General features: G+C 29.5%; 1 protein-coding gene across 4 annotated transcripts in view; it reads right to left on the bottom strand.

Annotated features, from left to right (window-relative positions):
- Positions 1–25376, bottom strand: part of Fas3 (fasciclin 3) — a 277077-nt gene that overhangs the window by 20944 nt on the left and 230757 nt on the right. For 2 of the 4 annotated variants that reach the window (XM_065502694.1, XM_065502693.1), the window contains exons 2-5: positions 19403–19723; positions 18971–19315; positions 17554–17988; positions 2492–2522 (exon numbers count right to left, since the gene is read on the bottom strand). In XM_065502694.1, the coding sequence (XP_065358766.1) occupies positions 2492–2522; positions 17554–17988; positions 18971–19315; positions 19403–19723 (1132 nt within the window). Of the gene's footprint in view, positions 1–828; positions 1430–2491; positions 2523–10467; positions 11763–17553; positions 17989–18970; positions 19316–19402; positions 19724–25376 lie in introns of those variants that run through there. The other 2 variants (XM_065502692.1, XM_065502695.1) reach the window with 2 other exon arrangements.

Here is a 25376-nt window from a genome sequence, read left to right as displayed (position 1 = left end):
TATTTCAATTTGAAATTCTCAATTTTATATTGAATGATTCCATATTGAAGATAAGGATATTTCCTATGAAATTGTATAAATCAGATTTTCGTTATAAAGCTCATAGGTCTATTCATGGGGAACAAAGTTAATTGTAATATATCTCAAAAACCAACTCATTTAAAATTCTTGAAAACGTATCTGAAAATAATTGTGTTTCTTCCGAGTATCAAGATGGAAACTCGTTTATTTAAAGAGCTATGAGCTAAAATATGGTCTTAAGCTAGTTTTCATATGGTTTTCATACAAGTATATACATATGAAAAATGTAACAAACATAACACGACACAAAATGGATCCTATTTCAAAATAAATAGAAAATTCTGGATAAATATTATAGAGTGTAAACCGAGCTTTCTGCTTGAGTTACTATGTATCCACTCAATTAAAATATTAAATAAGATACATGGTGTCAAAGTAGACCACATCAAATGAAAAAGGGAAGAGAACTCATGCTCTAATTTGTAAATGTACTGTGCCAGTATAATATCGTCTGAAATATCGTCCATTTAGTTTTATAAACAAATTAGATTTAATTTTAATTTTGAAAATGTTAAACCTATTTTTTCCCCTAAGACAGAATTTATTTAAAACAGTTAATTTTATTTCGCTATCACTGCAAATAAACCAGCCAATTTTTATTTTTACTTTTTTCCAACTATTTTCAATTGTATGTTTTATAGTTATAATTCTTTCATACTTATACTATATATATGCAATCTTATTCAATTCAAAAAAGTACTAGTATTAAAATTTATTGCTAAATAATTTCATTTCACTTATATCTCCATAAATAATACTTCACTAGATTTCCGTTTCCGTTGGTGTATTATTGTTTTTAACTGCCGCTGTTGTTGTTGACGTTGTGTTAGTATTAATTCTGGATGTCGTTGGTGATTTTTTCACCGGTGTCGTCTCTTCGGACGATTCTAGGATACGTTTAGGTTCCGGTGTCTTTGGTTTCATACGTTCAGCCATTATTTTAGCTTGTTTCTCTAAGATCTCACGCTGATCTTTGGGTATCCAACGTGAAAAACGTGATTCTGGTATGCCCAATTGATTGCCTTTGGTCAAAAGATCCGACTGATCATGTACATTATCGCTCTCGGAATTTTTCTGTGAATTTCTGCCACCAGCTTGAGCCATTACAGAACGTATGGGCATAGTGGTGGGATTATAAACACTACTTTCACGATCTGTGCCATATTCAAAGGAATCGTCCTCAGTGTCGTTATTGCGCAGATTGCGTCTTTCTACCTCATTTTGTTCCTGCTCATGACTGTAGTTATTTACGTTAGTATTGCCATTAGAAGGCTTGTTACCAATGATGGTAACACCGTTTGGAGTCTCCAGCAGAGCAACACTTTGACCATGTTGTTGGTTGCCTCCACTTTATACATGCATACAATTTAAATATTTATACAGCCCATCAGCATATGAATATTTCAACAAGTTTTTGTTTCGAACATTTTGCAATTTTTTTATTAACATTCATAGTGTTTTGTATTTTTGTATTTTCGTAATAATCATGTCATGTAGTATGTTGAATTTGGGAATAAATAATAAAGAAAAAACAAAAAAACAATAGTAGAAAAGGAAGATTAGCACATTAGCTTAGTGCTTATACATGTTGTTGTATGCAGTTTTGAATTTAGTTCTAGTTTGTTTGTTTTAGTATACTGAATTTTGGGGACTTAACAGTGACAGTGAGTTTTTGAAATACTGATACTTAAATTTTTATTTTTTTTAATTTCATTTGTTTTATTTTGAATTTAGATGAGCATAAATGATATTGATTGAATTTTTGATTTTGAGCGCATGTGACATAAGTGAAACAGTTTTTATTTGATTTGATTTGAGTTGAGTTTAGTTCGATGTAAGCAGTTTTTCAAATTTAAACAAAGAGTGGGGATAGACAATCAAATGTTTGTTGGTTCGAAACATAAATACACATAGACAAAAATAACGAAACAAAATTTTGGGACGTAGACATTATAACTAAGTAAACTATGTATATAGACAGTTGGAAACAGTTGGTTATTGGAAAAATACAGAATATGCATTCGATTAATGAGGCACTGATATGATGAACTAATAATATAGAAAATCTATAAGTATGTATGTATGTGATGGTTTGTATGTATAAATGTGTGTCTGTGTTTTTATGTTTGTGGATTTGTGCTTATGTGTTGAGGTTTTTTTTTTTAAATTTTTTATAAATTTAGTATCAATATTACATTAAGTCATGCTTTAACACCACATACATGCAAATACAAAAAATATATAACTGAAAATATGTTATGACATGCTACGTAATAATATAATAACTACTATTTCAATTTACCATTTTGTTAATAATTGTTAACGTTTGTTCGGTTAATGGAAATCTTTCACCAATTGTTCATGAGCGATATTCGAATTTGTTTTATTTGCATTAATATGAAATACTTACGTTTCGTTTGTTGACATTTTAACCGATTTGCCTGAAAGGACAAGGAAAAAATATAAATGTTTTTTATTAATTTTTAATTAGAATAATTTATTATGTAAAACAAAAACGTGTATTATTATGTATTAAGATAGGTTCAAGGTTACAAAAGCTCATGGTTTGTTTAAAGCTTTTTGCACATACTAACATTCTTTAGCATATTTGAGTGTCTCTTTTATTGCATAGTATACATTTAGAGGCCAATAAAAAACTTCTACGGATATTTAACCCATCATTGCCTTATGGGTAGAAATGTACAGATAAGAGAACGGATTGAATGCTCTATGTTGTGATTTTGAATGCATTTACATAAAATGAGCCTTTTGTTGACAATATACATTAATTCTGTAAAGCAATGCATGACATTATTCATATAAAAGTAAACTAACACTCCCAAAAGCAACGAATACTTAACGAATGGTGTGAACGGTTTAACTTAACCGATTGGTGTTGCACAGTGGTATTGAAAAAATAGAGGGAAATAAATCTGTAACTTCTAGACGCTTAGTCCGATTTCAATAAAATTTGACGTGCACAAAGTGGAAATATTGTCGAGTTTGAGTTTCGACCTCATAGGCCCACCAGGTGCGCGGCCAGGGGTCCCCAAAGTAGGTCACCTCGGGTATGTTACATTATTAAAACGATCCTATTTCTTCTTTTGGGTTCCGATTTCCAAAAAATTATATATAAAGAATCTTCATGTCGAATACTATAAAAAACCTCATCGTAGCTACCAATTATCGCTTATAGCTTAGGAGATATTCGCATTTTAAAATAAAATTTTAAAAATTTTTACCCACCCTACTCCAGTTTTTTGATAATATCGGAACTAAATATTTCCCGATTTTTTCCATTTTATTTTATTAACAATAAATGTATAAAGAATAACAATAAATGTAAAAAGAATTGTTTAAAAATCATGACCGACTTCAATGTTATATGCATTTTAATTTAAAAAATTTAAAATACTAATTCCGTAAGATTCTGTATCTCTACAGTATGCAGTATGAATTTCGATATTTGATTTGCAAATAAATCGATTTTTGGTAACGTCAAGCATTCGCATATTTTTGCTAATATCTTCAACTCCTTAGTGTCAATTATTGCAATATTTTGTCTGAATAAAGTTGTACTAAATTCTTCTTCATTTTTTTTTTGACATTTTGTCGAACAAGTGTCATGTCACGCTATAATGGAAATGACCATACATTCCGCATCGTTATAGATAGTGGAGTCGATATATCCATCTCTGTCTGTATGTGGAATTCAAATTTCCGAAGCTACCAAAGCTACTTACAGACAAGATTGATACATTAATATATCCGCAATATTCCAACTTAGATTGCTATTTAAAATCTAGGAAATTGGTCTACTGGTATAAATGTTTTTTCCACAAAATTTTGTTTAACAATTTTTTTTTCACTCGCATTTTTTCTCCATTTTTTTTCATTAAAAAAATTGTTTTTACACCAAAATTTGTTTCCCAAAAAATAGTTTTAATAGTATTCTTAAAGTAGCTTTGGTGAAAAGTATATAAGATTCGGCTCAGCTGAATATAGCAAACTTACTTGTTTTCATAAACTTTAAAATACTGAAACTGTATAGTCATCTGCTAATGAGTCATTTAATGAATTTGTGAATAAACTTGTTACCAACCAGTGAATAGTTATTGGTGTGATTATATTGGAATGTTTAATTAGTCTATGATAATTCAATAAATACCTACAATCTTTATTTAAATATATCTATAACTCTGTAGCTCCATTATTTTAAAATTATATTATTTTCAACACAAATAATTGATATATAATTTGAAAATCATTAGAAAATCAAACTAAATTTAAAACAAAAAACATAAAGAAGTGTTAGAAAAGTCATTAGTCAAAAATACTCACACACTACACTTGTAAAGCATCACTATTTAAATAAGCTTTAAAATATAGGAAAACTATTTTTTTTAATTCAAGTACTAGCAATGAAAATTTGGTATAATATTTCCCCAATCTTAACAACTTTAATAGTATTAAACTTAAAAAGGGGTACCACAGCCAGCCAGGTAATTAATCTTCATAAAAAATTTCTATATTTCAAAACAACTTTATTGATTTTCCCTTTTCGCTTAACTTCAACAAATCATGCAGCGTTCCTTAGGCATTGAATTAACCACATTTCGTGCTGAATACAATAAGGAACGTGTAAAATTATTTGATTTTAAATTAATTAAATACAGAGGCCACAACGCCTTGAACGGTTCGTTGATACTAAGTGAAGATGTAAATGAATTCGATTTGTACGTTTCGGTGGTGGCACCCAGAAAACGTAAATCTTGGACTCTTATCAATACCAGTGTCAATGGCTGTGAGTTTTTAAAGGGCACTAAGAATAAGGCCTTGAATTTTACTTATGTTATCTATAATCAGGTGAAGGCAACTAGTCAATTTCCCAGCGAGTGTCCAGTGCTAAAGGTATTATACATAAAGCACTTTTACACGGTATGATTTAAATACTTTTTTTTTAATTTTAGGACCATCCGATTGTTGTTAACAATTTCTATATATCTAAAGATAATATTCCTTCATATTTGCCGCCATTTGCTTTCAAAGCTACTTTAATAGTAAAAGAAAAGGAATCAGTTTTATATAAAATGTTGATCGATTTAGTAGTTAAAAAGAGTTAATGTATCTTATTGAAAAATAAATATTAATCACAATAACATTTTGTTGGATTTTAAAGTTTTGCATCCAAAATTGGGAAGAATGCTTTTGTTCCTAAATAAGATATATTTATTAAAATATTTACAAATGAACAATATTACAAAATATGTGAAAATTAATAATGCATCAAATTTTTTTTTCTTACAAAATACATTGGGCTATCAGAACAATCTATTCGTATGATTATTATAAAATTACTCATACGTCTCAACATACCTTCAAACTAATTCAAGAAATGGGAAGTTTTTTATACATAAATTTATTTAAAATACAATTTATTTTGAAGCTGAAAATTTCCTTTTAAAACTAATAATTACATTAACATGTAACACAAGCATAACAATTAAAAATTTATTAAAACAGTGCTAAATAAAATAATGTGTGTTTGTAAAAATGTTTATATTTCTTCATTTAAAAATATGTAAAACTTTTCACTTTGTTTCTAGCAATTCTTTTATTTTATATAATTATACCCTACACCACCATAGTGGGGAGGGTATTATGCGTTTGTGCAGATGTTTGTAACGCCCAAAAATATTAGTCTAACACCCACCTTAAAGTATACCGATCGACTTAGAATCACTTTCTGAGTCGATTAAACGATGTCCGTCCGTCCGTCCGTCCGTCTGGTTGGCTGGCTGGCTGGCTGGCTGTCCATGTAAACCTTGTGCGCAGAGTACAGGTCGCAATTTTGAAGATATTTCGACCAAATTTGGTGCATATTACTTTTTCGGCCCAAGGACCAAGCCTATTGAAACTGGCTGAAATCGCTCCATTATTTCACCTAGCCCCCATACAAATGTCCCCTCGAAATTGGACTTTATCGGTCATAAACGTTTAATTTATCCATGTATCTACACAAATTTCGCTCCAAATAAGTTTTATATATACAAAATTCATGTCACCAAATTTTGTTACGATCGGTCCATAATTAGTCATAGCTCCCATATAGACCCGCTTCCGAAAATCACTTTAACGTGCATAATCGCTTAAAAATGTTGGTATACACACATAATTCAACATAGTTAACTTTAATATAGACATAAATCACACGACCTAATTTTATGGTGATCGGTACATAATTGGTCATAGCTCCCATATAAGGCCCACTTCCGAAAATCACTCAAAAATGTAAATTATTGATATTTTAAAAGAAAAATATTTTTACTCATTTACTTGGTGTAGGGTATTATATGGTCGGGCTTGACCGACCATACTTTCTTACTTGTTTTTATTTATATTTGTTTAGTCCATTTTTATTTTATTTATGTGCTGAAAATTTTGTATTTCAAATAAAGTGTAAAATTTTGTAAACCAAAATTGTTGCAAATTTACATGCAGAAATTTAAATATAACTAAATTGTTACGTGTAAATGAAATGCAAAATAGTTAAATAAAAAGAAAACAAATAACCATAAACTAATAATGTTACTACAAATTTATTTATTTATTTATATTCATTTATTAGAATATTCGTAGACTGTAGCATAATATTGTGGGAAAAAATAAAAGTTGTTCAAACAAATTTATGTTTGAATTCAACTAAAACACATACCCTACATAATTTGACCCTGTAAATAATCCTATTTCAAAATGTGTAAGATCTCATAGAAAACAACTAAAACAAATTATGTAGCAATAATTTGAAGGAAAACATATACATTTAAGACCTTTAATGAAAGACACATTTCATTTCAATTAATGATTTTGGAGGGGCTTGGAAAGCTTATGTTGCCGCTGTGAAAAATTCCATAGGAAATCAGAATGCTGAAAATTACGAGGAATTATTTATAGACCTTTAAAATCTTGGATATAATACAAGTATGAGCCTAAAAGTACACTATCTTCACAGTCATTTAGACAATTTTTCTGAAAATCTTCGATCGTATAGCGAAGAATTAGGGAAAAGTTTCTATCAAGATTTAAAGTGATGGATGATAGATACCAAGGACGCTGGGATGAACATAATATGGCAGATTACTTTTGGAGTATCACGAGTATCATAAGGACCTCCATCGAAGAAAATCTATAAAAGAAGCTTTTTATTTGTAAAAAAATTTAATAAAATTATGGTAAATCTTTGTAAAATGTTGAATTTCTAAAACCGTTACAAGGTGCTTCCCTAGAATTGTTTCAATAGTGACAGAATAAAAAATCAATGTTAACGCCAAACTAGAAAGATTAGATGGATCCAATACAGTTTTTGTTGGTAGATATACCATTAAAAACAATATCATAATACAGACAGCTATATAGGAGACGATTTTAACAAAACAAGAGCCAAAAGCTTCTGCATTCAGTAAAATATCACCACTTATTGGGTGTAGGATTTAAAAATGCAGGATTTTTAAAAATATTTAGCTTTTATTTTGAAATATTTGCACAACATATGGATTCCGAGCCAAAGGAACTGCTTATCTTTTGAGGCAAAACGAATCAAGCCAATTTGGGATACTCTGTTCTAAGGTGAAGCGTATCCCTGAAAGAGCTTTATGCATCGATCAAAATAAATAGTAGTCGGATGAGGCACGGCCTGTGCTATAAAGCGGTCGAGGAAAAACTTTCCAACCATTTCATTCTAAATAGTTTATAATTGCATAACGTGGCCGAACATTATCATGATGGAATATTACGGTTTCATGTCTGTCCGCATATTATGGGCGTTTTTTGGACAATGCTCGCTTTAAACGAATCAGTTGCGTTCGGCTCAGTTTCCTTGTCATGGTCTGCTTAGATTTCTGCAGCTCATAATAGATAAGACCCTTTTTTGGCACATAATACAGAGCATTACCCTTAACGTTATGGATATTTGACTTAGGTGTCGATTCGGCTAGATGGCCAGGATTCACATGCGATATCTTACTCTTCGAATTATCGTAATAGATCGATTTTTCATCCCAAGAAATGATTCAGTGCATAAATCATTTCCGATATATAAAATCGTCTTTCAAGATCTCTTCACTTCAATTCGTATGGAACCCAATTTCCTGCTCGCGAACTTTTTGAAATTGCTTTTTAAGTGGTCTCCAATGATTTTGCAAATTCTTTTTGAATTTTACAACAACTTTCATGGAGTAATGCCTCCAATTCTTAGTCTAAAACCTTTTTTTCTGGCCTTGGTGATCTTTGTCTTCCATGTCAAATGCACTACTTCTGAACCACACAAACCACCTCACACACATTGAAACCGATGGAAGTCATTCACTATAAGCTTTGATGAGCAATCGGTGTGCATCAGCCACACTTTTTTTCAAATTAATGAAGTAAAGCTAAACTTCCCGCATATGTCGCTTTGTTGGCACAAAATTCGTTATTTGCAAAGCAAAAAAAAACTTTGTTGATTACATTATAATGTTCAATAACTAAGAGAGAAAAAATAAAACCCTTCAAAATAGCATAAAAATTAATAAAAATGCCATCTATTGTAAGCCGGGATTTACAATAGATGGCACATTTTTTGATCGCGCCATTTATTGTAAATCCCGCACTTTTAAGTCATACACACATGTTTCTGGAAACAGGATTAAGTTATTGAGATTTAACTGAAATACAATACAATTCAATCATTTATTTCAAAAATCAGTCAAGCAACAAATATCCAAAAATGAGTTATTGGGCGATTACTGGTATGTAGAAGTAAATGCATCGTTTAAAGCAAAACAAATTAAATACTATCCCCTATTATGGTGAAACAAAGCACGCATTTCTGTGTTTTTTATAAAAAATGTCAAGTGACAGCGCCTGACTGGTTTTATCTATGTAGTACTAGGCTCTAATCTAGTCTTTCCATAAATGTTGTGGGTCTCAATAAAATTGAAAAAAATAAAAGATTTTCAAGCTCTAAAACCCTACTTGTTTTATTATGAAGAGTTTTGTGAGAATATTTTTCAATGGCCTATAAAGGAAGCGGAATGCACAGTAGAACGAGTATATGATGACGAATAGTTATTTCAAAACAAATATGTATATATAAGTATGATGTTAAACCCTTTAAAAAGTTCATTTGTCATTTTACTTTTAAAGTTCCTAAAAACAGTAAGTGCAAACTTTATATTATTTTTAAAATATATGTTAATACAGATAAAAAAATATTATGTTTATCAAACAGTTTCATAGGAAAAAATATAAATTTTGTAAAAGTAATTTTTAGGTTGCTCTCTCTCCTCACTCACTCTCCTGCCAAAGACCTAACTCAGTCATAAACAAGTAAGAAAGTATGGTCGGTCAAGCCCGAACATATAATACCCTACACTAAGTAAAAGAGCAAAAACATTTTTCTTTTAAAATTTCAATAATTTATATTTTTGAGTGATTTTCGGAAGTGGGGGTTATATGGGGGCTATGACCAATTATGGACCGATCACCATGAAATTAGGTCGTGTAATATGTGTCTATATGAAAGTTTACTATGTTGAATTTTGTGAGTATAACAACATTTTTAAGCGATTTATGCACGTTAAAGTGATTTTCGGAAGCGGGTCTATATGGGAGCTATGACTAATTATGGACCGATCGTAACAAAATTTGGTGACATGAATTTTATATATATAAAACTTATTTGGAGCGCAATTTGTGGAGATACATTCATAAATTAAACATTTATGACCGATAAAGTCCAATTTCGGAAGGACATTTGTATGGGGGCTAGGTGAAATAATGGACCGATTTCAGCCAGTTTCAATAGGCTTAGTCCTTGGGCCGAAAAAATAATACCAAATACGAAATTTTATCGAAATATCTTTAAAATTGCAACCTGTACTCTGCGCACAAGGTTTACATGGGCAGCCAGCCAGCCGACCAGACGGACGGACAGACTGACATCGTTTAATCGACTCAGAAAGTCATTCTAAGTCGATCGGTATACTTTAAGATGGGTGTTAGACTAATATTTTTGGGCGTTACAAACATCTGCACAAACGCATAATACCCTCCTCACTATGGTGGTGTAGGGTATAAAAACCTAAGTGGTAAGAATGTATTAGTAAATAAAACTATGTGAAAATAAAAACAACACTCGTATGTGTGGTTATTTTGAGTAAAATTTTAGTTTGAGTTTTTTCCTAGTTTCCGAAGTTTTTTCGGATTTACTTAAAATCAATAATTTGTTGCTTGGCTGGTTTTTGAAATAAACGGTTGTTAGCTCCCCCTAATGATTATACCTTGTTATATTATTGTTTCATGATTTCACCTAAATTTATTGTAGGGTATTCAAATAAAATGTGGTAATTTTTATTTTTTAAAATTTAGTTGTAAAGTTTATTTATTATTTAGCTTAATTGATTTTTATAGTAAATAGACAAAAATTGTTTTTATTTTTTTTTCTCATATATAGTACATACAAATATAGTATAAATAGTATAAAAAACATTTGACATGAGGTTATAATAATAATTTATAAAGATAGATTCTGTTTGATTTAATTCAATTTGTATTAAAAAAATGCTATGTAAAATTTAAGTACATAATTTAATGTGAGGATAAAATATATATGATTTAGGACGGTTTAACAATATTATTGAGGTTTATGTAATATATTGGAGATTTGTGAAAATTATTCGAGTTTAAAGATAAAAAATATCATACTAAACACAATACTTGGCTTATAATTATAAACAAATTAAAATAAAAAAAAATTATATATATATATAATAAAATATTTCTTACGGGCATTCACAATAATTTGTTAAAAATTATAAAATTATTATATACCATTGTTGTTTTTAATTTTATTTTTTCGTTTTTTTTTTTAGATTTTTATATAAAAAAAATTTGTGCTCTTTTCAAAATGTGCTTAATGTTTGAGATTTCATGTTTTTGTTTAACTTACTTAAAAATCTAATTGAAAAAATCCTTAAAGGTTTCTAAACTGGGTTATAAAAAAAATATATATATGGAAAATCTAAGTGTGTACAAATTGTCATGGTTTGCAATACAATTCCAGGCAATAAATTAAATTATTTTTAGCCTTAATATATAAAAACTCTATTAGTTACATCAAACAAAAGAAAATTTGTTATTTAATTTAATATTTTTAAACAAATTACTTTTGCTAGCTGTCTTGCTCTTTAATAGTTTATTTATTAAGGCTTTAATTTTAGGAAGATTTAAATTTTGTTTAAAAATGAGTTTGTTTTTTTTTATATAAAAAAATATCGTTGTCTGTCATAATGTCTCTAAATTTAATTATAAAAAAATTGTTAATTTTTTGTTTCTGTTATATTAGTTGTTTAATTGTAGTGGAAAAACATGTTAGACCGATGTATTTGTTTTGTTGTCTGCAGCATGTCCATTACCATTAGTGGCAGTTGTCGTTGTTGTGGTCTTTGAGCCATTATTTTTGAGATCAGCCTTCTTTTGGGTCTCTAGTTTATCGGTGACAGGAGGTGTGGGTTCTTCTGTTTGGTGTGTGGTGTCAATGTGTTCCTCACCATTATTGAACTCTCTGCCATCGAAATCATCATTGTGTTGGGGATTAATTTGGGCTTCAGAGTCGGGTCCAATGTCGGTGTTAAGGGTGGCTCCTGTAACAACATTAAACAAGAACTAACTTTTAGCAAAACCGTTTTCTTTCAACCATTAAAAATTCAAATAATAAAAATAAAAAAGCCACAATAATACCAAAAATTAAATGAAAATACCGAAATTCTACCAAAATTAAGGGAAATACAAGTGATTTTTTTCTCAATGCAATTTGGTTTTTTAAAAAATCACTTTAATTGTTTATTTTTATTGTTAGTATAATTTTTAAACCAAAAAACCCAATTATTTTCTTTAAACTTATAATATAATAATAATTTTGTAAAACTGAAACTAAATTTATATTAAACAAAAAGTCTCTCTCGCTTTTCTTTTAAGGATTTAGAACTTTTTATTTTATGTTAAAAAACATAATGATGATTACAAACTCATTTGTTTAAAAAATCGTTTTTTTTTGGAAAATTTATCTTTATCACTTGAATTTTATTGTTTGATATTGCATTTACAAATTTTTGTTTATTAAGTTAGCTCTTGTTTAATTGTTGTTGAATAGGGAGGATTTTCCACTGTTTATTTTTTTATTTAAATTTTTTTTTTAACAATAATTTTGTTTTTTAAATTCTGTGCAACATGCAAAATACTTAAATATGCATAAACTTCAAATAAAAGCTATATAAATGTTTGCAGTTTTTTATATTATATTTGATAATATAGTGCATAATAAAATTATTGATTATTATTTATAAATAATTGTAAAGAAATCAAAGATTTTTTATTTAAAAAACAATTAAATATTTATTAGTTTAATAAATTGACAATGAATTAAGTGTCAAATGTTAAAAAAAAATTAGCTAAATTAGCGAAACCTAACGCTATTGTGGGGTAGCTTAACCCTCTTAATACCAACTCAAAATTTTTACAATTTATCACATTTTTTCTCCACTAAATTATTCAATTTCAAAAGATATATTATTAAATACTGTTTAGATATCTTAAATAACCCACATATCAAGTTTCATATTTATTACGGAGAAACGATAAACATTACGATTCATCAAATACAGAATCTGATTCGATTTAACGACATTCGCTTTTCTGGAATGCTAGCTAACCGCGCAAGCTTTGCAATTAAGGAGTAGGAAAAAAATATTCGCTGTTAGACAAATTGCAACTCCAGCCTATTAAGTGAAAAGTTTGACATCCCTATTCCAAAAAGATTATGAAGCAAAAAATACAAATTAATAAATTAGAATAGTTTAGAAAGTAAGAGCTAATAGAGCCAAACTCACCAAAATGAAGGCAATGCTCTCTGGGGTAAAAAAAAAAAATTAATGTACAAATGAGTTGATGCCTTTACCTCTTTTCCTATTCAAAAGGGGCTAGAGAGGCCAATTACCGGAGGAACATTACAATCCTAGCACGTAGTAGATTGTGATTTCCTGTTAATGATGCTATATGAACAATCAACCAAAAAAGGCGGTCGAACCTAAGTCTACTACTTCGAGAGATGCAACGGAAGAAACAATGCAAATCCCGTAGTAGCACGTAGTAGATAGTGATTATATCTCCTCTAAAATATGCTCTATGAACAATCAACTAAAAGGGAGGGTCGAACTAGCGACTATTACTTCTATAGATGCTGAATTATGCAGCAGGCTAACCATTAGGAAACATCACTCTAAAGAGGCATGTTATAGATTCTATGTTATAGATTCTACCATTCCGTTGGTCTAATCTAATGGCACAGACAAAATTTTGAAGAACATGGAGGAGATAAACTTGTATTATTTTTTTTTAAACAGACAAAACCAGAGTCTCTGGCGGAAATCGAACACGCAACCCTCAGATTGATAGTCCAGCACACTATCGTTTAGTCTATCGCATCACCACAATAGTGAGGAAGACTGAAATGCCATTCCGAACCAAAATAACATTATTTTTAAAGGTTTGGTACAGCAAAATGAAAACATTTTTCACATACAAAATAGAAGTTGAACGAGAAGTTGAAGCATATCTAGAAGATGAAATTGAAAGACGTTGATTACAACTAGGGACATCTACATTTAAAGTAGAACGTTTTGGAGTGCAGCTACAACTGATAAAAGGGGCAAAAAAGAAGCAGACATCCCGATAATAAAGAGATATTGCCAGAAATATCTCACTGCCAAGAATATATTGTAGCAGCCTTATAATGTTTCAGCTTCAGCTGATCAATCTTAATCGGATTAAGAGGGTTACACAAGGTTTAATGAAACAAATATGAAGAGGTTAAATATAATTGAGTCCAATAACTGTGAAACTTCGAACAGCATTCCTATACAAAAAATCGATCTAGTAATCCCATTCATCATAAGGTTTTTTACTTTGCTCTCCAGAGATACTGTCAGCGGTGTACATCGGAGTTAACAGTTAACATTTTCTATAAAATAAGAGGTCAGCAACATTTAAAAATATTGAAAACAATAGATGACCGACGTGGATAAATGGAAGATCTTCTACAGAGAAACTTTGATTTTGTCTCGTTTATACAACATTTTACAAGTTAGGCAATCTACATTTAAAATAGGAAGACTTTCATTGGTTGGAGTGCAGTCTCATCCACAAAGAAATAAACTCAAAAAGTTGGATAATAGTCTAATAATAGTTCGAATACTGCAGACAAGACAAGAAAAATTGAGATTTTTAAATAGTACTAAACTCTAATCAAAATAGTATTTTTTTAAGACGAAAAGTAAAAAATTATCTTTGATTGTTTTGTATACAACTATTTAAAAAACAAGAAATACGTTTTTCAATTTTGGATTACTATTCAGTTTTCATTCATTATTTGGTACTTTAGAATAAATTTTGTAATGCGAGGATGTGTAAAAACAAATCAAAGTTGATTTTGATTATGAATTTTTAATTCGAACAGGAACTTGCATCAATTTGTACTAAAGTTCTTTTGGAAATATTTCTAATCTCACCAAATAACATGAGAACTATTAAAAAAAATTTTGAAAATATTTTTAGTTTAGGTCCAATCTACCATGCTTTAGAGCAAAAAGTTCGACCGAACTCTGGATATAATAAAGGTATAAAAGAATCGTTTAACAACCTTAAAATTAATTATGAAATAGGAGACATGTGAAAATTAATGTCTATGAGTTTTATTAAAGAAAGATCCCTGAAGGAAACTTGGGGACAAGTGTCTCCAAGTCACCAGTTTTGTCTACTATTTTGGTGACTTTTTAGCGACATTGTCAACGAAGCGTCAACGAAGACGACTCTTCCATCTTTTATGAATTCATACCATTTTATTTTTTAATTTGTTTAATACAACGTCAAATGTTAACAAAATATGCAGTTTCATTATTTACATCTACTTCAGAAAAGTAACAAAAGTGTAGATTTGAATTACTAAAATGTACTAGTGAATAAGTACCTAGTCAATAGTAATATCGTCAGTAGTAGACTTCCAATGACACGCAAATGTCTATAGTAAATAGCATTGGCTAGGGAAAAATAAGTCATTAGTACTGGTGACTGTGTCAATGGTAAGTCAGTATAGTTTCACTATTGACACATCCTGCAGGGATATGTTGTTAATTAGTTTATATACAAAGTTATTTCAACTATAATTTTTGAAAGCAAATATTTCAGAAAAATTACTTTATATATCATGGAGATACGGCGGTATTTTTTATTTCAAAAAGTACTGATAAAAGTGCAATAACACAGCATTTGCCATCACTGATGCAAATCAACTTTCACTGGACAAAGTAAAAATGCATTTCGTGTTAATCCAAGAAATATGTACCGAAATTTCTATGCAATTACTGACTCTAAGGCAGTGGTTGGCATTCTTGGCAACCAAGGACCAAATTTAATTTGTTATTTACCTGTCTATAATAAAAATTTCAACGAAGTGTTTAAATAAGAAGTCAGAATCATCTATGTTTATGCCGACCACTGACTTAAGGACTATACACGCTTACTTCTTGTTAGTGCTAATTTTAATGACAAAACTATTCAAATAATTTTTTTCATATCCATCTAATTTTATTTCTTCATAATTTCCATATAAATGTTAAATGTAATTTCTATTTTCATTTTAGAACTTTTAATAAGTCACATTATTTAACATTAATCCGACTAAAATATTATGTAATACAATTATGTCATATTCATATAATAAAATCTAAAATCCACACATTACAGGATGTTTGTTAGGTTTCCAAAATTGAGGCAATGCACAGTTGCTCGTAAATACATATACTACTAACAAATGCATGAAAAGCAATTTTATTAGAAAGATGCACATAAATTCTTTCTTTTAAACACCTAGAAGTAGGCTACAGTTTATATTATTGTGTCATAGCAAACTGTGAATATCGTAGGCAAGTTTTTCTTTCGTTCAACATAAATATGCATACACCAAGGTACTGAGTTAAACTTTTTTAATCTTTTAATTTATGGCACATAAAATTGCGCACAAAAAAAAATAAAAATAAACAAGACAGAAAATAGGATGTTAATACAGCTTTGATTCTTATTTAAATTCTTTTGTGTTTTATTTGAACAAAAAAATATATGTACATATTAAAAGCATAATGAACAATTTCTTATGAAGCATACAATTTAAAATTTTAATTAAATCCTCTTTAACAAAGTAATAACGCCTAAGTAGGAGCACAAACTTGTAGGTAATAGAGCTGTCCTTAAAAATTAGATTCGTCTTGAAGGAGTTTAATTTTTTGCTTTATTATCGAAAACTAAATGATATAAGGCCAATTAGATAACGAGAAACACGGCATGATTAAACTTTGCAGGAGTATATAAAATGGCTTTATGGGTTTTAATTTAGGGGCATGTAACGTATGCTTGCAACATTCATCATGTCTATAAAAATTTCCATCAGTAGAAACTTTTACTTATCAACAATGTTGATAACACGCTGTTATTAACATTATTTATAAGTATGAACACATTAACTGTTAAATCTGCTAACATTAACATTAAAGCTGTTAAAAACTTTAGCAGCTTTAATGTGGAAATAGGACATTCTAGTTTTTCCGTTAGAAAATTCATTAAACTACTAGAACAGTATATAAATAGTAACACTGAATTATAGAGTTATTCAGTGTATGTAGGCACTGTTAGACTTAACATTGACTGTATTAGCAGTGTGTCTGTATGAAAAGAGTGTGTCTGTAAGAAGAGAATGTAACAATATTTTAAGGGCAGGTCTAAGTTCACATATGTATGTATGAAAATACCCTTGTAATTATTAAGGAAGTTGTAGTAGGTAGAGTAAAAAATCTAAAGAATAACAACTTGCTTGTTGTGTGTATAAATTAAAAGCTTAGGAAAAGTATTTATAAAATTATATTAATGAAAAATATTTATACAAAAATAAATGCATTTATTTCCATATTCCCACAGAGTACCTTAAGTTTGTCTTAGAATTATAATCAGAACAGTTTGGGAAACTCTGTTATGGTTACATTTGCATTGTTTAGGTAGATTGAATGGAATACATGTGGTTACTTATTACAATGAAACGCAACATGTTTAATATTCTCCACTAGATTATTAATAATTTTTTTTCCTGAAACTCAGGGATGAGCTGTAACAATTTACAGGATAGTTATAGAAATTTCAGACAATTAAGTATGATAACAATAAATATATGTTAAAGGAAGTATTAAATTTTGCCAGAAATAAGGTCATATTCACCAACAAATATGAAATTTAATAAATAGTGAATAGGACCATACACTTTAAAATTTTCTTAATTAGTATTTTCTATTTCAACTACAAAAAAAAAACTATAATAACAACAGAATTACTCACCTCCAAAACACCATCTACCAGTGGCACGTGCAAACAATACCAAGAGTACGATTAAGACAAGTATTGCCACCGCTACAACAATGCCAACAATAGCACCAATTTCCAAACCAGTTGCTGGTGGTGTGGCCGATGAACTAATGCGTACGGTATAGTCTGTTGAGCCTAATGCATTCGATGCTCTCAAATTGTATGTCTTCATGGTGTCTTCCAGGGTCAAACCGGCAATGATTAATGTTACATTGTACATGTCTTGTCCCAAGTAGACAGGTTCAAAAACAGAGAAACGACCATCTTGTTCGCCCTGACGTATCACATTGCCATCAACAGTCCACTCGACAATGGGTGCGGGATTGGAGCGTATGGTCAAGTTAACGGTGACGGTGTGTTCGAGGTATAGGCCATAAACGAGAGTTTCTTCTTGACGGATGGGGGCATCTAAGGGAAGAAAGTGAGAGATTTATAGGATATTTAAAAAGGGATTATTTTGAAGATAGTTTAAAAATGTGTAAAACTAAATAATTTTGAGTTTAATTTTTAAATAAATCGATGGTTCCATGAAAAAAGTTTAATTTCTATTTTCAGATTTTTAGGCAGATTTTGTTTGAAATGTTTAGCTTTTATTTTGAATTATTTCTACCATAAAAATTTATTCAAAGTATTGGCCATTGTTAGCTGTGAAACTTTTCCATCTTTATGGCAACATATGAATTCCGAGCTAAAAGAACTGCTCAACTTTTGAGGCCAAGAATGAATCAATCCAATTTCAGATACTCTGTTCTACAGTGAAGCGTATCCCAGAGAGAATGTTGTGCATATCAATACTTTACAGATCAATACTTTAGCGCCTCTCGGGATTCACATATGATCTATGCTTCTTATCGCAAGTAATGATTTGTTGAAAAAATTATTTTATTTTTCAAATAAAAGGTCTCTCGTCTTCAATTCGTATGGTACCCTGCTTTTAGATAAATCCTGATGCTTGCAAACGTTTCAAAATTGCTGCTTGAGTAGCTCCTAATGATTTTGCAAGCTTTTATTGAGTTTAACAATAATACTCATAGAGTAATGCCCCCAATTCTTGGTCTTCAAACTTTTTTTGCTGGCCTGGGCGATTTTTGCCTACCGTGTCAAAATCACCACTTCTGAACCGCACAAGATGGTACGAATTGCTTGTATCCGACTTTGCCTTCGTATGTTATGTTGACCATGCTTCAAGAGCATGACATGACTTGACAGTGTTTCATGGGACACTTGTAATTGAGTTCAAGGTTAGCAGAACTTTACAACCAAATCTGAACCAAATATTAATTTGCTATAAATCTTTCAAGGAAATATCGCTTAAATTGAAGTAACTGCTTCTTAATTTACTACATTAAGCTCTTTATTTTTTAATTTTCCTGTACATCACAATACTTACAACGCACTAACAAATTGAATGAACCCTCTTGAGGTGGTAAATTTTCACGATCTGTCTGATGATGAGAACGGCAAATCAATTTGCGGCCATTATCCTCAGGACTCAAATGCCATTGGATCTCTTGGATGGTGGTAGACAATTCCAAGCCACTGGGACTATTCGAAGCTACAACCTCCAATTGACCAAGACGCTTATCGGCAGGTTGGTTATCAATCAACCAGGTAATATTGGCAGCTGGACGGCCATCGGGCACAATACAACGAGCCTGGAAGGTGCTGCCCTCACTGAAATAACCCTCACGGTCGGGTTTGGTAATCAATTCAACCAAAGGCTGTTTGGGACGCACTACAAATAAAGCAAGAACAAAAATTTATTAAAATGAAATTAGTAACACTTATTTAGCTATTAAAATTAAAAAATTCAATAACTTACATGCCACCACCAAATCAATAGTGCCCGATAATTCTTCACCCTCCACACCCAGATTACATTTAACCTGGCCATTATTGACAGCCTTTACACGTTGTATGCTAACACCACACTCGCCAGCCTGCAAACCTTTGCCAAAGTACGTAAAACCAGGAGTTTTATTCCAATCAGGAGATAAATTAAAAACTTTCGGTTCACCGGGTATTTCAATTCGACAATACGTTATTGTATGATGAGCAAAACGACACAACAATTCTGTGGGATCACCTTCATTTAATACAGCTGTATTGGGTTCCACATTGACTTGTGCACGTGCCAGTGAATCTGCAATTAAATAGGGACAAGAGATGAAAAAACGGAAATTGAAATATTAGTTTTCTTATTATTTTGCTACAAAAAAAATATAGTAATAATAAATAAATAACAAAATTGTTTCGATGTAAGTAAGTGATTAAAGTAATATTTCATATACACAGCCTGATATACAATAGAGATTTGAGTACAATACGTAAAATAATACAAATAATGATGATGATGATATTGATTGTTTTATGTACTATTTGTTTGTTTACATGTGTACATTAGGGTGGTCCAGTTTGTATGGGGCAATAATGAGTTGTCATTGTTCCTAACTTAAAAGTTTAGTTTATTTCAAAATAAAAAAAAAGGTCTTAAAATCTTGTCATCAGAAATTCGTCAATGAATAAAAAGGTATTTGCTTAAGATTTTTAATGATTTTGTCATATTTCTCTCAAAGGAGAAAATGCATACGAAATATTGGTATCATGAAAAATGTCTTTGGAAGGCTCTTTCGATATTCTATCAAACATTTTCGTTTAAATACAAAAATATTCGAACAGTATAAAGATCTAGGATTGAACTACTACTGAAGAAATTATTGCATTTTATAAAGAACTACAATTAGAGCATACATTGGACTGTATAAATAGCTACAATAAACACCTAAACTGGGCCATATAAAGAGCTATAACTAACATATTAATTGTTCTACGACAAAAGACTGTATAAAGTGCTCCGATTAAAGCATAAGTTGGACTGTATAAAGTGCCCCGATTAAAGCTTAAGTTGCACTGTATAAAGTGCTACGATTAAAGCTTAAGTTGGACTGTATAAAGTTCTACGATTAAAGCTTAAGTTGGACTGTATAAAGAGCTACGATTAAACTCAAGATTGGACTTTATATAGAGCTACGATTAAAGTCTAAATTGGACTTTATAAAGAGCTACTAATAATAAATTCATCGGACGGCATGAAGTACTACGATTGAAGCTTATATTGAACTGTATAAAGTTCTACGATAAAAGTCTAAGTTGGGCTTTATAAAGAGCTACGATTCAGGCATACATAGGACTGTATAAAATTATAATATTAAAGCTTAAACTGGACTGCATAAAGTTATCGAGTAAAGCTTAAATTCTTATTTAAAAGGAGCTACGATTCAGAATTCAGACTGTATATACTGATAATATTAAATCTTAAATTGGACTGTATAAAGTACTATAATTAAAGTCTTAATTGGACTTTATAAAGAGCTACGATACAGGCATACACCAGACTGTACAAAGTGCTATGATTAAAGCTTAAACTGGATTGTCTAAAGTGATAAAGCATAGATTATTATTTAAACGGAGCTACGATTCAGTCATAAATTGAACTGTATAAAGTGATAATTGTAAATCTTAAATAGGACCGTATAAAGTGCTATATTTAAAGTCTAAATTAGACTTTATAGAGAGCTATGATACAGGCATAAATCAAACTGTAAAAAGTGCTACCATTAAAGCTTAAATTCGACTGCATAAACTGATACGAGTAAAGCTTAAAAGGGTCTTTATAAAGAGCTGCGATTCAGGCATACAATGGACTGTAGAAACTGACACTGTTGAAGCTTAAATTGTATCGTATTACAATATTTATATAAAAGATAAATCGCCACATTTATGTTCAAATTGGAACATAAAAGAGCTGCAATTGAACTTTATTGGACTAGGATTGAAACTGAAACTTCAGTGAATAAATAATGAGCTTCATTGATGTTTAAATTGGACTGTATAAAGAGCTTATTTTAAAGTTTTATTTGAATGCATAAAAAGCTACGGTTTAGTCTTATATGTACATTGGGCCACCCTTATGTACATATGTAAAGAGTATTATTAAAATTTTGCTGTAGTATTTATATATATGTAGGTACTATATAAGGTGTGGGTGTATATAAAATGATTATCAGGTAAGTTCAATTAATTTGTTGTTTTAGGCAAAAATTATTACATATTTGTATTTTGTCTGCCTTAGAGGTGTCTTTCATTGAAATATAATTGATTACAGCATCATTATTGATCTTGGTTTGCATGTTTATGCAGCAAATATATTATTTGTTATTTGCACTTTATGAAATTGGTAAATTGAATTGAATTAGTAAATAGAAATTTAAATATTGAACTTTTGCTAGGGCTATTTAAAATATTTAACAGTTGTTCTAAAATTTCTAATCATTTAGTTCAAAAATATGCAATTGCTGAATTGACAAAACCCCTTGTATCAAGTGTATTATTGTATTCAATACAATAGTTGAAGCTTGTTGTTGGAAATTTTCATACAAAAATTAAATACACTTATACACTTTTATTTTATATGTTTTTAAAAAGTTGTATTGGTTTACAACTATAAATTTGATTACATTTCTCTGAGCTCGCATAGTACCCGTATATGTGAGAGAATAATTTGAAAAACTTGAGAGTAGGACTACATGTTATGCATACTACTCTTTCAAAAACATTCATACAATATACAATGGGTGTTCACAAACTAATAAACAAAAAGTGTATTTAATACAAGATACACGATACAAAATGTTGTGAATTCAGCAAATGTAGTTTGAAAGTGCTATTGTATTTTTGGTATTTTGAAACACAATTATTAAACTCTCTAAATATAGTATGCAATTTCATTTAAAGCTGTTTCAAATCATAACATGTTCTTGAAATTTTTAGAAACAAAAATATATTAAAGACTTTTTTGTCTCAGAATGAGCTAACATTGTCATGCTGTGCTGTACTAACATGCACGACAATGTCATTGTGTTACATTTTTAACATGAACCAAGTTAAAAAATATAAAAAATCTAACAAAATCAACAAAAAGTACACAATAATAATCCTATAATTTAATATAAGACTTTTTCTTTTTCTATCTAATTCCTTTTTTTAGCTTAAGCAATTGAAATAAAATTTAACAATTTCATTTAAATTGCGTGTTCAAAAGCTTTTCGAAAATGGTTTTCCTCTGCAGACTTACATTAGCAAAACTTTAAACTGTCAGACTTAGTGCTATTTCTTTTTTTTTCAACTTATTTACCAAAATTGGCCAACTGGCCAAAGTAATAAAAGAGTTTTATGTTTTTTTATTTTTTGTTATTTTCATGTTTCAGTTATTTTGCGCCATTATATTATGGTGCACACACTCGTTTTGTACATGATTAGTAATGGCCAAAAACATGGTCAACATGGAAACAGTTAAAGCTTGAAAACAACGTGCAGCATACCAAAATAATGTTTTTTTTTTGTTATTTTAAGAAAAATTAGTGAAATACCAAATTATATGTGCTATTAAATGCATAGAATAAAGTAAGAAAAAAAAAGAAACAATTTATCTAAAAGGAAATATTGGGTAAAGAAATGAAATAAAATTTCGAAACATGTTACTCCAGCAATTGTAAATTTATTTAAATTTTTTTTTTTGGGTCTTGAGTTTAAATTTTGTATTGGAAACACGATTTCTTTTGTATTTTGCATTAATTTGCAAAAGTAATATTTTTTTGTTTATAAAGGATTTAAATTTAACAGTTTATTTTAGGAGAGCATTTACATTAAAAGCTAAAAGGAACTTGCTGAAAAAGCCACAATTCAAACAACTTTATAGGTCTAACAAATGTTTCTTTAATGATACAGAAATTCATCTGTCTTCCTCTGGATTATCTTTGAAATGAAAACATAAGTTTTAAGATTTTAAAGTTTTCCAAATCACTTTTATTTCTTAACTTAATAACTCAATGTTAACAGCTATATTTTTGAAATATATATTAAAATAATTTGTTTAAATTCTGCCACAATTACTTAAAATTTATATTCATTCCATTCTGCAATATCATTGATTTAATTTTTTTTTATTTTGTTGAGTTTTAATAATAAAATATATTGCTTTTAATCTACTAAACTGAACACCTGTATCATAGAGTAGAACTAGAGGCGCAACTGAGAGTAAAATATTAAAAATATTTACTCTCTCTCAAATTGACACAGCAACAAAATGCATTGATTAACATGTATTTTGTTGATGCAAGGCTTAGGTTTTTGTCTCTCAGTAGCGCTTCTATGAATATTTTATTCTATGACCTGTATATGACAACTAGATAGGTAACTGAGAGTCAAAAGCTCAAGCCTATTGTCAAAAAACTAATTCATGAGAATGTATTCCCATGTATTTTGCTATTGTATCACCAATATATGTGAAAAGAGAGTAATTTTGTTTAATTTATTTTCATTGAAATTTCTCTTTATTTCCCTTCTATGTGTTTATTCTATGAATTGAATTATTTTCTTTATAAACTTTTAATTTAAATCAATAAGCATTAAGATTTAATATTTTTATAAAAAAATACATAAATATAAATAAAACAAAAAAAATTCATGCAAATCAGAGGCGTTGAGTTGAAAGGTTTTTTCCTCGATTTTCAATATTGAATATTAAATGAAGTTATAAACGCATTTGCTGGAAAATAAATCGAACTTCAAACAAATTATAGCAATACAAAGAGGCCAATTAAAATCTACGCATAGATCTTCTAAGCTAATGGTTCGAGCTGTAAGAATTTTGAATTAAACAGTCAGACTGTGGTAAGAGCAAATAACACCTTCTTTAAATAGATAACTTCAGGGAAAGAGTTTTAAGTATAAAAGTCATATATTTGGAAGAATTTTTCTAATCTTAAAAAATATTCATAAACAGATTTTCATTGTTAGAACAGTGTTATTTCAATCAAAGTATTTCTAACATGAAAATCTTCACTTTTTTGGCAAATATTTTCCTCACACGCCACTGAGCTAGCTCATCATAGCTGTAACAGTATCCAACATAAATTTAATGTTCAGAAAACAAACAAACAATTTGTTAAATCTTTAACTAACAAATATTTCTGTTTTTTTTTCTTTCTACAATTTAAAATGAAAAATTCCATATTTTAAAATTTTTTTCCCAGATTTTCTTTAGTTTTTAACAAATGACTATTATTTTTCAATAACCTATAAGAAACATAATATTTAAATGAAACAATTAAGAGGTGGAAGGAAGGAAGGATATTATTTCTATGCTCAAATTAAAGAAAGTTCAAATGTCTGTTCTGGTCTGGTGTACTTTTTGTTTTTGTTCGAGCATTTACAACGTCTTGTCTAACTGACTCAATTGCCATTAGAGTTGTAAAGTTTTATCGTTTCTAATCAACAAAACAAACATAAAATACAGCAGTAAAAATATGTATGTACAGAAATTTAATATAGAATGTAGGTATGTAATATGAAATGTTTGTTTGAGTATAAACAGTTTTTTTCGATTTTCTTTTTTCTTTTAAAAACTAAATCATACAGAAAATAAAGTAAAACAAAACAGAAAAGTTTTTCCTAAGCAGTTCTAAGATTTGTGTTGTTCTTATAACTAACCTTCTTGAAAGGTTTACAGAAAAGTAGAAGTGTATTAAGCTCGATAATGGATTGGAAGTTTTGGTTAAATAAATGTGAATGTAGAGCTTTTTGGAATATAGCTTTAATTGTAGCTTTTAAAACACTTGACGTCTTCGTATAAATTGGAATGTATGACTACAATTGAAATTTTAATATTACAACGATTAAAGCTTTAATATAGCTACGATTGAAGTTTAAAGATTACTATGATTGAAGCTTGAAAA

The sequence above is a fragment of the Calliphora vicina genome, chromosome 2, assembly GCF_958450345.1.
Source record: "Calliphora vicina chromosome 2, idCalVici1.1, whole genome shotgun sequence".
NCBI lineage: Eukaryota > Metazoa > Arthropoda > Insecta > Diptera > Calliphoridae > Calliphora > Calliphora vicina.
Note: the sequence above shows the minus strand (reverse complement) of the source record. Positions and strands in the feature narration are given on the sequence as shown.